At 26.7% G+C, this 13,824-nt stretch overlaps 1 protein-coding gene across 12 annotated transcripts in view; it reads left to right on the top strand.

Annotated features, from left to right (window-relative positions):
• Positions 1-13,824, top strand: part of by (focal adhesion protein tensin) — a 752,581-nt gene that overhangs the window by 715,398 nt on the left and 23,359 nt on the right. For 10 of the 12 annotated variants that reach the window (XM_075355561.1, XM_075355559.1, XM_075355568.1 and 7 more), the window contains 2 exons: positions 4,582-4,812; positions 12,644-12,858. In XM_075355561.1, the coding sequence (XP_075211676.1) occupies positions 4,582-4,812; positions 12,644-12,858 (446 nt within the window). The remainder of the gene's footprint in view (positions 1-4,581; positions 4,813-12,643; positions 12,859-13,824) is intronic. The other 2 variants (XM_075355563.1, XM_075355571.1) reach the window with 2 other exon arrangements.

Below are 13,824 nucleotides of genomic sequence, written 5' to 3'. Positions count from 1 at the left end.
ATGATGTAGGAAATTTAAAGGAGGGTGAACGGACGTCCATGATGAAGGTGGGCAAGGTTGAGTTTGTTGATGATTATGTCCATGACAAACTGAGGTTTACAATAAATGAACCTTCCGCAGAAATCCCAGAAATTTCAAGGTCTTCTCTGTGCCAATTGTGACTAAAGACCTAGGATACCACTGTGTGCATGCTGGGTCCCAAAAATGTTGAGTGATGATCACAAGATGCAGCAAATAATGTCAGCCTTAATGTTTTTCTCATGTTACAATAATTAGGGGGAAGAGTTTTTAAAGTCTATCGTTACTAGCAATGAGACTTGGATCCAGTATGATAATCCAAGAACCGAAGAACAGTCTAAGCAGTGAATGCACAATTCTTCTCCAAACAAGCTTAAAAAGTTCAAACAGACACTGAGCAGCAGGAAAACAGAGGCTACAATTTTTTTTGGGACAATTAAGGTGTCTTGTTGATGGACTTTATGGAGCAGAGGACATTTTGTTGTAGATCTTTATGTTGCCTCTGTAGAGCTATCCAGAACAAATGAAGAGGCATGCTCTCGTCTGGTTTAGTTTTGATCCAACACAATGCAGACCATGTTGTGCCAATGTGATGCAAGACCTCAAACTATTCAAGTGGGAAGTTTTTGACCAATTTTCACCTCTTTCAAGAATTGAAAGCATGATTGGGCGGACAAAACTTTACCACCAACAAAGAACTTCAGGAAGCTGTCAAGATATAACTTATCTCACTAGTGACAAACTTTTTTGAAGAGGGACATTGGAAATCTGGTGTCGTGATACGACAAATGCCACAATCGTTTTGGCGATTGTGTCGAAAAATAAGTTCGATACTATTCAACTTTTAGTAATAAACTCATTTTGTTGTCAATTTTTTTTTTTTTTTTTAGCCCATCGGAAGTTGAAATAAAAATAGCCCTCGTACACTGTGGATGGCTATATAAGTAGTTCCCTGTTGTATTAATCATATACTAGCTTTGTTATCATTTTTTGTTTAGATGACTATTGCTGAGTTGAAACAACTGCAGCAAATCCATAATTCCATTAAATCCTATATGTATTAAAATTTGTTATTACTCTTAATCATCATATGCATGTGTTTGATTATAGTTCTGGCAGTATATTATACCATTGTCAAATTTTTATTTATAAAACTATACAAGTACATATTTCAAATACTTGTTCATATAAATTATTCGTGAATAGATATTATTATTCATACTTGAATTACATTTGTTTGTGTTACACTCTTTTTTTATAACTGTAACACAGCAAAGCATCTGAAGTACTAATAGTATTAAAGAAAAGTTGTTGACTATGAGTATAACATGTTCAGTAATCAGGGAGCAGCTGTTGTTAACAACAGCAAACAAAGTAAACTTGTAGGATGGAATGTACTTGCATTTCAGTAATCTTATTATGCTAATATGGAACTATAAATGTGGCAAGTGAAGAAGACTACAAGAAACCGTTTCATTCCTCATTTTAATAATAAGCCTGATACACGGGATGTTTATTGTTTTTAGGATGACTATATTAGGAGTGATTTTATCTTGTGTCAAATTGCCTAAAACTGATATGTACTTCCTAGTACATACTAGGTTATACTTAAAGTACTGCTCCTAGTATATATGGTATAATTTTGAGTATTGCATCTAGTTTACTCTTGAGTATTACTGAATGTTAGTGTTTTATGTTATATCATTGTAATACTAAAGAATAAAGGTGTGCATGAAACTCAGGTGTAAAAGAATTTTATATCTGTTGTGAAAACTGCTGCCCTCAAAATTATTTTTTATTGCTGTCATTTTTAACAGTTTATTAACATTAGTATGAAATACTCAAGATAAAAAGATTTATTCACATCACTTTGCCATCTGTATAATTTTTTTTTCTAGGCGTAAGCAGTAGGTGGTGGGTGGAAAAGCTCTTTAATTCTTCATAAACATATTAAATTTAGTATCGTTTCATGTCTGACTTGCAGATTTTTGGAGTTATTATATGTTGTGTTGAATTGCATTGCATTTTATTTTATCATGTTATAATATATTATTAATAATACTCCAGCTGGTGTGCTTTCCAGTTACAGCAAGTAGTTGATTGTAATAAACCTTTTAGAGAGCAATGCAGTGAACTTCAAAATCATTTTTTAATGTTATTTACAGTATTAAGATATCATTCAATAAAACATAAATTGTGCATATTATTTTGATTTTAAGTATGATTATTTCTATGAAAACCCTTAAAAGTGATGCACATAAGTCTTTTTCTTTCACTTTATTAGTTTTCTTTCATTAAAACATTTCTGAACATGAAACATTTGAATAGAAGTTACTAAAATTGTATTAATTAATTTTTCCTTATTATTAAATTAAAATATTTATTTATTTAAATGGATTCAAGTGAAATAATAATTTATTTTTAAATGAATTTGTTAATATCTTTTCACAATAATGAAAATTTTTAATTTTTAACAGTGTTTTAATTCATGAATATAATATGTGCACATTATATAATCTGCGTAGCAGTTTTAAAAATACTGGTAACAAATTTTAATCTAATTTTTTCTTAACTTTTTTTGTAAAATTAAATAAAGGTTGAATGATAATTTATAATACAGTAATTCCTAATACTACAATTTATTGTATCTGATTGGATGAATTAGTTAACTGATTGTATTGTACATTATTTTTAAAAGATGGTATGGATGGAAAGGTGTGATGGTTGAGGCAGACAGAACTGATATATTTCACAACAAATAATGAAATGTATTTGTTCCCTTTGTGTACAAGGGTATAACGTACCCAGTATTCGCCCAACCATCTTCAAGTTCGTACTTGGTGTAACTGATGATACCTTTTGGTTTGAGAACAGCAAACTCATAGCTTTAATCATGTATTTAAGACATTTAAACTATATATTTAAATAAATTAACATTTTGCTTAGAACTAGATTACTCAAAGAATATCTTAAATAATAAAATAATTAAAATTCAAGTCTGTGATATTTTTTTTTATTATTATTCATTAAACATTAATAAAATTTAAATTTGATTATGATCTGATATGAATTATAAATACAAAAATACTCTTGTTAATAAACTACGTATATTCTGTGCCTAACTTACTCTAAATAACTAATTATGAGTTCTACTTGGTCATTGTTTAATTACTCATATTTGCTTACTTTTTAATCGTTTTTCAAGTACATCAGATGTGTTTAAATTCATTAAAAGATAATAAAAACATTGCACTGGAATATCCCACTTGCCAATTATAGAATAGTCGTCGGCCAAATGAAAAAAATTATTACAATAATTCTTGTTTCTTAATTTAAAATAAAAACTAATTTACATGATTTGAATAAAAAACTAGTACGGAAAAAATATCTAGTAGCATTTAAAAATTTTAACTAATCCGAATATTATTTTTACAGTTTTTCATTACTACCATGGTGAATCTATTTTAAAACAGATCTTTTTGGAACTTTTGTTCATCATCTTCTATCTTAAATTTATCTCTTTACATCTTTGTAATTTTATTTTTTTTCAAATTGGTTTCCATTCTACATTTTTTTTAATATTATATTCTTTTATTGGTTTCTTTATTTTTTTCAAATCTCCTCTTCTAAATATATGTTCCATTTAGGTGGCTTTTATTTTCCTTTTGGAATATAATATATTGTCTTCCTCTCTGGATATCTTGTTTTTTCTAATTTAAAATTCTGTATTTATTCTATCATTCTACTTAATTTCTGTGTTTTTCTTCCACCTCGTCCATATTGCAAAACATTCTTAACATTTCTTTCTTATAATTGGTGTTTCAGAACTATACAGTATTACACATTTTTAAGATTATAATAATTCTTTTCCTCATTTTATATTATTTATTTTTATATAAATAGTAAAGAATATTAAATAAAAATCATTAGTCTTAAAAGTATCATCTTTCCCTAATAATTTCCTAGTCACAGCTTGGGAGAACTGTAGAGAGGTGATAAGGGATGATCTTTTTTTTTAATTGTCAAAATTCAGTTACTCAGTAAACTGTAGCTAAGTGATAATTTTGTTCTGCTACTTCACTTTATTATCTTTAATAATAATAAAATTCAATTAACTTTTTTTTCTTGTGCTATGCATTTCATGTTTGTCATTTTGAGATTTCTTATTTTCTAATTAGAACCTTATTTTTCTCATTAGTTGTTAAGTGAAAGTTAATCTCATTTGAAATAATTATTTAGTTGTATGAAAAATATAATCTCAAAAATGTTTTCATGCTTATCTATTGTTATATTGGATAAGGCTTCTTTAGAATTATTTACTTTATTTAGTTAAGAGGATTATTGTTAAAGTTTGGTACCAGTTTGCTTATAATCTGCACAATCATATTTGTTCATCTGTTGCTACAGTGTGTAATATCTCTGTTTGATAGTTTTGTGTGTTTTATAACTTAATTTAAATTATTATTTCATCTGTATTGGGTTTGATGTTGTGAAATGTTATGATTCTGTAATAACTGTGTGTGGTATATTTGAGTCTAATGATTGACTAACTGTCAATGGCAGAGTCCAGAGACATACCCTTTGGGCCTACCTCTATCCCGTTCCCTCGGAAATGACACTGAGGGTCTTCTTTCAATGGTGGAGTCTGAGAAGAATGGAAACAGTTTTGGAACAAATGGGGTGGGTAACAGTGATGCTCTGACGTGCCTGATTGCGTCCTTAGCTGCCACTACGGCATCATCCTCTTGTAATGGCACTAACTGCACTGCATGGGCACCAACTCCAACTCACCAGGTCAGATAATCATAACTGACCTTACCTTATGTACCTTACCTTGCTTTATATGTTTCCTTGCACTAGAATTGTTGCATGTTAACAAACTCATTTTAATTTGTATAATTTTTTAAAAATAATTGTTTTAAAATTAGTTTGACATTAATATATATAGTGTGCAAGTAGATCATAATATAAAGCATGGATATAGTCTTTATTGTGTACATATTAGTAATTATATTTCATAGTGTTTAGTACAACCTATCTAGTGTATACATTAAATTTTTTTATGTTTTCATTAAAATAGTAAGAATAATCTAGGAAAACATTTGTTAAATTTTAAATGGAAAAGAAAGTGATTTAAACAAAGGCTTCTAACAATTTTATTTTCTTCAACTCAAGCATTCCAGTAATCTGCACCAAGGCCATTCATTTTACTTGGTTTTTTTTTTAATGCTACTAGTCCATGAAAACTTTTGTTTAGTATAAATGCAGGTGAATAAGATTCACGCAATAAAAACAAACAGAAATTAAGTTTAAGAAAATTAACGTTTATATAAAGAACATTTAGTATAACACATGATACAATAAGCTTATACATTGTATTGAACTGAATAGTTTAATAGTTAAAAGTTGACTGATTTTCCTATTGCCTACCATTGCCAAAACAACTGCCCTTAGCAATGATAAAACATATGTATATTGGCGGGAAGTATAAATTGCCTGCATGTATGTATATACATACATTTGCCTGCATGCATGCACTTACATATACATTTTCAAGTGCATGTACACATTATATATATTTAAACACACACACACTTATATAAAATGGGGATACTATAATAATGGGTATTACCTTTTTACCATATTTTGGGAAAGAAATAAAAAAAAGGTGAAAATAAAATAATAGTGTATATAAAATGAATAGATCATTAATAAACTACACCATATAAATGGAATCTTGTTCTGGAATAATATATACTGGACTATAATATATATTGATTTCTAGATAAATAAAAACTTTAGAAAATAAATTAAACATGAGTTTTCTGTTTCCTATTTAGATGCTTATTAAAGACATGTAACTTATCTTAGACATGTAACATCTTAAGACATGTAAACAAATCTTTATCTTAAATTTGGAAGGAAAAAGTGTGCAATGGAGTGATATAAATGCAACTAATCTTTTTATATAACAAAAAATCATAAATAAGAAAAAAAAATCTTGTGTACACAATTTTATTTTTGTAGTTATATAAAAACTAAAAACAATTCTTGACTTACATTTTTTATGCTATTTTTGTAAAATCCTTCCTGTTAACCAAATAGATCATAAAGTCTTTTGTTAAACTGTTTTTGCTGTATCTATTTATCTACAAATTTTTACATTTAAATTAATTGTACTAATTTGTTCCAGCATTTATTTTTAATTTTTGTATCGTTATGTTGAGGATTATAGACCAAAAAAAAGCTGTGGTTCTAGATGATTTGTAATTTTTAGAAATCTAAATGAATATTTGTATTAAACTACCAATTCTCATTTATTTAATGTAAAAAATTTAAAAAGACATCTTCAGGCATTTTAAGCATATTTCAAACAACAATACAATCTTTCAGGCAATAATAAATAAAATATAATCACAGTTATACTTATAAATTGGTTAAAAAAAGAAGGTTATTTCAATATTTTGAATATTTATGCAAACATAAAACATATGAAAATGCTGACCCAGTATATCACACAATAATGGAACTATGTGCGTTAAGATTAAATATAGAAGGAAGATTAAATAAATTAAGAATATAAACAACAACAAATCCTTATTAAACAAATTCATTTAAAAGTTACACGTTTAATAACCTTACGTAATTCAAACAATACTTTGTCCCGGTTGTTATACCTGCAATTTTTAAACATACTATTTTTCATACAATCCCTTAATTACACCATAAGTTGATTAAAATTACATCTCATTGTTCACTTAGTAGCTTAAGGGTGTGTTACATGTTACATTTGTACAGAATGACTGTTTACACCCAATATACAAGCAAGTTCTGATGTAATATATATATAAATATATATAAGCAAGTTACAAATTAATATAAAAAAATATGTATAAGAAACTTATTAAGGAATCTTCATTCAGTAAAAGTTGTTCATTAAAAGAAGCTGAAAAAATAAAATTTTTGTTCTCTAATGTTAAGGATTTTGAAGGAAAAACTAAAACATGCTTGATAATTAAAAAAAAAATAAATAAAAATAATTCTTTGAGAGCTTTCATAGCATTAACTTTGTTATGATTTGAGCAATTTGTTCAAGTTACTGGAAGTCAAATTTATGTTCAAAAAATAAATTCAAATTTGAGATGAGTGTTTTAATTTTTTGTGGTATCATTAAGATAGTTCATGATTAAAATTGTTGCTTGTATGCGAGTATGACAGAAAGCTTTGTAATGCTTCATGGAATTTGGTAATACAATATGAATGTTGCCCATAATGCTTGTATGTTTAAAGAATACATTGTTGTGTTTCATGATACTTTCATGATAAATGATATATGATAGGAATGTATTCTCTAAGTTATGATTCTTGGTAATTTATAATTGCAAGTTTTTACATAGTATACGAGAGTAATAGTAATCTTTTGCTTACTTTTTTATTTAATTCTAGCTTCTGTTCAGTTTAATCTGTTAATGAATTTTTCTCATTTTAGGTTAAAGAATTCTTGATTAATGACATTTTGGTTGTTAGCAAAACTCTGGCTCAAATAGTTGCTGACTTAGCAATTGTATGGATTAAGCTAGTTATTTTTCAACTCTGTTATTGTGCATCTATAACACTTTCTTTACATTAAAAGGATTAACTGCATTTTAATATTTTTGCATATGCTTTAAAAAAAAGTTTGGGAAATTTTAATGATTTCTTTTTTTGGTGAAAAAATGTAATATGAAGGAATTAGTTTATTATTAACTATTATTGCTTCTAAAAAATTATTCTAATAAAATAAATTATGCATCCTTGAATCTTTAGCTTTCTCATTTATGGTTACATTGCTCATTATTGCATTAGGGTGGTATTTTCCAAAAACGTGTATCCAGGGCAGCATGTAAATTTTTGGTTTTTCTTTGTTAAAGGTGTGATTTTATTTGGTTTCTGTCTAATTTTTATTTTTTTGACTTTTTAAGGGAAAACATTTGATGTTGTACACCAGTGATAAGAATATATTAAGTTATAATATTTTACAATCAGTTAAATATGATTAATGTAAAAAACATATCACTTGATTGTGAACATCTGCTTTGGTAACATGTTATATAAATTGTATTACCAAGTACGTGTAATTTTTAAAAAAGTTGTTTAGCTGTTTAAAAAAATCTTGACCATTATTGATAAACTGATTAAAGTATCATTTAATTTGAAATCTTGGTTTAATATATTACAATTGAAAGTATATTCAATGTAAATAGTATTTGTTCATTAGATGTACTTACAACAGTCATTCAAAAAGAACTTGTACATATTATTTTTATATCTTTAAAAGAATGATGAATCATGCGTAAAAATTATCTTTAAATTTTTTTTTTATTTTTATATATTTACAGTAGTGTGCAAATGAATTTGAACACAGATGTTATTTAATAAAAAGTAACACTTTATTTAGAAAAAAAATCATGCTTATACAATTTGTAAGTATTTAGTAATTAATATTAATATTCCCTCCTTTATTCTTAATCACTTCTTGCACACGATTTGGCCTAGATTCAAAAAGTGTACCACATATTTTTTTTTGATTTCTTTATCATGAAACCATACCAATATTATTGCTTTAATGAGGTCAATTTTTGTGTTTTGAGAGTTGTTTTTTGACTTTTCCCCAAAGACTTTCAATTAGTCTGAGGAGTTACCTGGTCATGGGAGCACTTAAATGTTTCATTCTTTGAAAGATTTTTCTACTTTTTTAGTATGTCATGGCACCAGATCTTGTAGGAACACTCTGTTACCGTATGGTAATTTGTTTTGAAGTTGATGTCACAACTCTTTTCTTCAGAATCTTGATTTATCCATCGTTTTTCAACATACCATCTACAGGAAGGGCCTTAAAATATGAAACAATCCCAAAAACATTATTCTCAGGATGTTCAACTGGTTGTTGGATATGAGCTAGTGATGTATTTTCATCTAATGCTTCTCTATTGTATGGAATCCTTTGCCCCTGAACATAAAAATGTGACTTGACAGAAAACATAACATTTTTCCTGTTCTTCTTTGATCCATTTAACATGTACTTTGGTCCACAAGAGTATTTTTTTTCATATTTCTGGTGTTAAAAAGCTGCTTTTTAGCTGGCTGATGAGCTTTCCATCCAGCTGTAAGAGGTCGGCATCTAACAATTGTCATATGTAATCTGTTCCACTGGCTGCTAATTCTCGATTAAGTTTACAGCAGATAATTTTGGATCAAATTTACGTTTTCTCCTGGGTTGGAATAGTTTTTCTTTTACAGCCACATTTATTTGCCTTGCCTTTGAGGTGAAAAGGAACTAGCTTCTTATTTTCATTGGTATGCTCAGAAAGAGAAATGATTTTTGAACACTTTCTTGGAACTATGTCCATTATTATAATTAGTCATGCAGAACAAAAAATAGGATTTTTTTAATAAAAATTGAAATAAACTTTCACAAAACTCTGGGATAACCAAAGAACAATAAGCTCACATTATACAGACAACTTAAAGAATAAGTGTGGTCAAGCAGTTTAGCCTCAACATAGAATAAACAAAAAATTCCCTGTGTTCAGATTAATTTTCATGTTACTGTATATATATATATATATATATAAATGCTATAAGCATTCTATGGCTTATTAGTGATTTATTTTATGGACTGTGTTCTTTTTCAAAATTGTTCTGATATTTAAAAAACGACTTTCCCTATTTAAATTTTATATAACTAAATTAGATTTATATTGATGTATAATTAAATTTATTTTATTTGTAAAGAATTTTGACATTCATTGGTTGCATTTAAAATGTATTATTTAAAACATTCTTTATTTGTTTCATTACTGTTTAACAACTCATTTCTACTAATGACTTGTACCCTATGATTAATTTAAAGTAGTAAATAAATAGACAAAAAATGGGTGTACATATATATGAATGGGTATATATATATATATATATATATATATATATATATATATATATATTTTATTAGATCAACCAAAGTACAGAATAAATTAAGTAGGATGACTTACCGTATTCCACTATATATGCAGGAGCATTTTTACAATTTACTCTCATGATGATGATGTAATGTAATCTGAGACTTTGTAAAATATAACATATCATACATTTGTTTATTTTATTTAAAGTATAAATGTTTTTATTTTAAACTTTTATTCAGTTAAATTAAAAGTTAAAAAAAAATTTTTAAATATGAAAAATTAATTAAAATTAACATAAAAAATTAAATTGTAAAAATTTTTACATATGAAAATATGGTTTCAAGGCATAAAATCAAATTAAAATTAAAATCAAATAAAAATAATTTGAAGTAAAGCAATTATGCATGTTGTCCATTTAAGTGAACTTTCTTTACTATCTAAATGGACAACTTTAAATAATTAAATTGATAAAATGCATAATTGCTTTACTTAAAATTATCTTTATTTGATTTAATTTTTGATTTTTAAGTTTTAAAATTTGGTTTTATGTCTTGATGTCATATTTTTACATATGTAAAGATTTTTGTGATTTAATTGTAATTATTTTTTTTTTATTTTAAAATTTTGTTTAATTTTTAATTTAACTGAATAAAAGTATAAATCTAAAAAAAAAATAATAAAAAGATTAAAGGTTTTAAATTTTAAATAAAATAAATAAATGCATGATATGTTATTATATTTTACATTTGTAATGTATTTGAGATGCATATATAATGCAGCTGATGCGAATAAATTGCGAAAGCGCTCCTGCATATATAATGGAGTAAGGTAAGTAAGTCATACTACTTTATTTATTCTTTACTTTGGTTGATCTAATAAAATAAATATATTTGTATATATACTTTTTTTTTTTTTAATTTTGTTTTTACTTGTTGATTTTACAGTTTAATATAATCTTAGATCCTCAAATAAAGTAGGTTTGTTGTTGTTTTTTTATTATAATACCTCATAAATTAAAACTATAATATGAATTTTTAATTATTTAATATTGGGTATTGGTTATTATAATCAGATATACAAGATTTTATGTTGTGCTTGTGATCCAATATACATGTATATTTACTGAAAAAAAACACCTGATTGTTCAATAATGATTTTCAAAAGATTTAATAAAATTTATAAATGATTTTTATTGTTGTAAAATTTATATCAGACTTTCTGATGTTAAATATTTCATAAAAATAATGATCAGAATTACATGCAGTAAATATATCTGAACTTCTTACAATCAGGATTCTCGATTCTCGTATTAACAAAGACTCAGATTACGAGAAAATAATAAAAATTGCAAATCTTTTTGTGGTTTTAACATCTTTGTGGTCTCGTAATTATGTAAATTTGTAATTAATCTTACTTTGTTGAATTAAAAAAGCATAATTCAATATATTTAATGGACTTCAATATTTTTATAAAACTTCTAGGAATACCCGTTTAAGTAATATCCAATAAAATGTAATGCATTGGTTTTAGATATTGATGTTAGCATGTAATGCATGTTATCAACTTTACCAACGCTTTTTAGATCTTGTATGTATAAAGTAAAAACTCAAAACCTTGAGTTTTTATATCTATCTTCTTAATGAATTGTTTTACTGTATTATATGGTAAAAGTTTGTTTGGTTTCATAGTTAGAAGCATTGCAATTATTATTAGCAGTTTTTTTATTTTTTTACTCTACTGCCAACTGTTCTTTTAGGTACACAGTGTTCATATGTTAAATGAGCTATAATATTAAGAGTTTTGATTATAGAAAAAAAATTATTCTGGAAAAAGTTGTAAACCAAAGTTGGTTGATGAAAAGAATGAATTATTGTCTGCTGTTACAGTTGATCTGAAACTGATTCAATAGTGTTAGATAAAAATTTTATCAACAATATGCAAGTTTTTGTACATCAAAACATTATTTATCATGGTGTATTCTAAATTATCCCTACATTATGTATATCTAAACTAATCTATATTAGTATTTAATGACATTTAAAAAAATACATTTTTTAATGTCTTTTCAATTTCTGGAATTTTTCCCTTATTTGCTATGTGTCCACCCACATTATTCCGATAATGAGAAGTTTTAATGTTTATCGAAAAAAATACAAGTTGATAAAAGTGTAGGTAGCATTTAGTAATAATTCATTTAGTTTGGTTGAATTATACTAAATTATTACTTTAGTAATGTTTTCCAATTCCTCATGACTGAAATGGAGAGTGTATAATCTATACATTAGGATTTGCAAAAATGCATTTTTACATCTTTGAACGTATCTAGTGGTTAAATAATTTTTTTTCATAAAATGTTTTAAAAATTACTACTTTAGTTCACATCATGGTGTACATCAGCATTATATTTGAATTTTTTTAACTTTCATAAACTGACTATATTAGAAACTCAGATTGTCTGGATTTTACTATAATTATTAAAACAGTTCATTTTGTTTAATGCAGAAAGCGATCTGTGAGAAGAAGTACAAGCTTTTCTTATTTTGGAACAAGAAAAATGTGACATAATAATTTTGTTATAATTAAAACAATTTAGTAAATACAAATTGGCTACTCATTCTTTTGTACTGGTTATTGCTTAATATAATTTACTGATAAATGCTTTATGTATGATTTTTAATTGATAGCTAAGGGATGAAAGTTACTCTTCATGGAGGACAACATCAACAAGTGATGATGCAGGAACTGGTCCCAGCAGTCCACCTCAGTCAGGAAGTCCTAGACCTCAGACACCAGCATTCCCAGTTCATCCTCGTACACCATATGTTAATAACTCTGCACATTTTGATTCTCCACCGTCTCATACTGTTGGTCTCCCTCCGAAAAGCCCCACAGCACAACGGTATGTTTTTGTGTTAGTAATTTATAAACTAAATTTTTAATTGCTATAGTAAAACTGATAAAAGGTTTTTAGAATATTTTGGTCTTAAAATTCAGTTTCAGCATTGGCCCAGTGCTGGTTGGTCAAGTTTGGGCAAAATCTTTGGTATACAACTTTAGTTTGGTATACAACTGCTCTGTATGTAAACGTATTTATAATGCTATAAGAAAATTTAATGATAATGAATTTATTTTTGTACTAAAAAATCAGTTTTAGTGATTTGTTTAGTAGTTCACTTTTTTCTTGATTGTAAATACTACTAACTTCCCCATCAACTTTGCTCGTGCTATATGGTTACTTGCATTTCCCATCACTGTCAGGGTATATTTAGCCAGTCAGCACTAAACACTCTTCCTCTGGTGATTGCCCTGCGTTCATTAAACTCTTGCTTGTGGAGAATAATAATTGTAAATAAAAATTAAACTCTGTTCAATTTATAAAAATTATCAGTGTAATGTAATTTCTTCTGAGCAACAGTTTGGTCAGTACAGGACCCTCTAATTGTTTTTTAAATTTACCATTACGGCTTCGCTAACGAAATATATAATCACAATTACGAACATAAGTTACCATCACAGTGTTACCAAATGTCATAAAGATTTATTCAGTAGTGGTAGCATAAAAGAGTAAAATTGTAAAAAACAATCTTATGTGTTTTACTCTGTAAAATATTAAAATTTTAAAAATCCAAAAACGGTTTTCAGATATTTATCTGAAAAATATTTGCAAGCCCAAATAAAGTGAATATCTTTTTTAGTATAGTCGGAAATAGGAAAATTTGCAATCATTGTTTAAAATTTTTTTACCTCTTCATTCCCTTTCAAGGTCAAATTTCAAATTGGTTTTTAGATATTCATAAGAAGATTACACACACTAATAAGTTGATATCTTCATTTGTTACAGAGAAATTAAAAAAAAGTAAAATTT

The sequence above is a fragment of the Lycorma delicatula genome, chromosome 2 (genome assembly GCF_047948215.1).
Source record: "Lycorma delicatula isolate Av1 chromosome 2, ASM4794821v1, whole genome shotgun sequence".
Lineage (NCBI taxonomy): Eukaryota > Metazoa > Arthropoda > Insecta > Hemiptera > Fulgoridae > Lycorma > Lycorma delicatula.
Note: the sequence above shows the minus strand (reverse complement) of the source record. Positions and strands in the feature narration are given on the sequence as shown.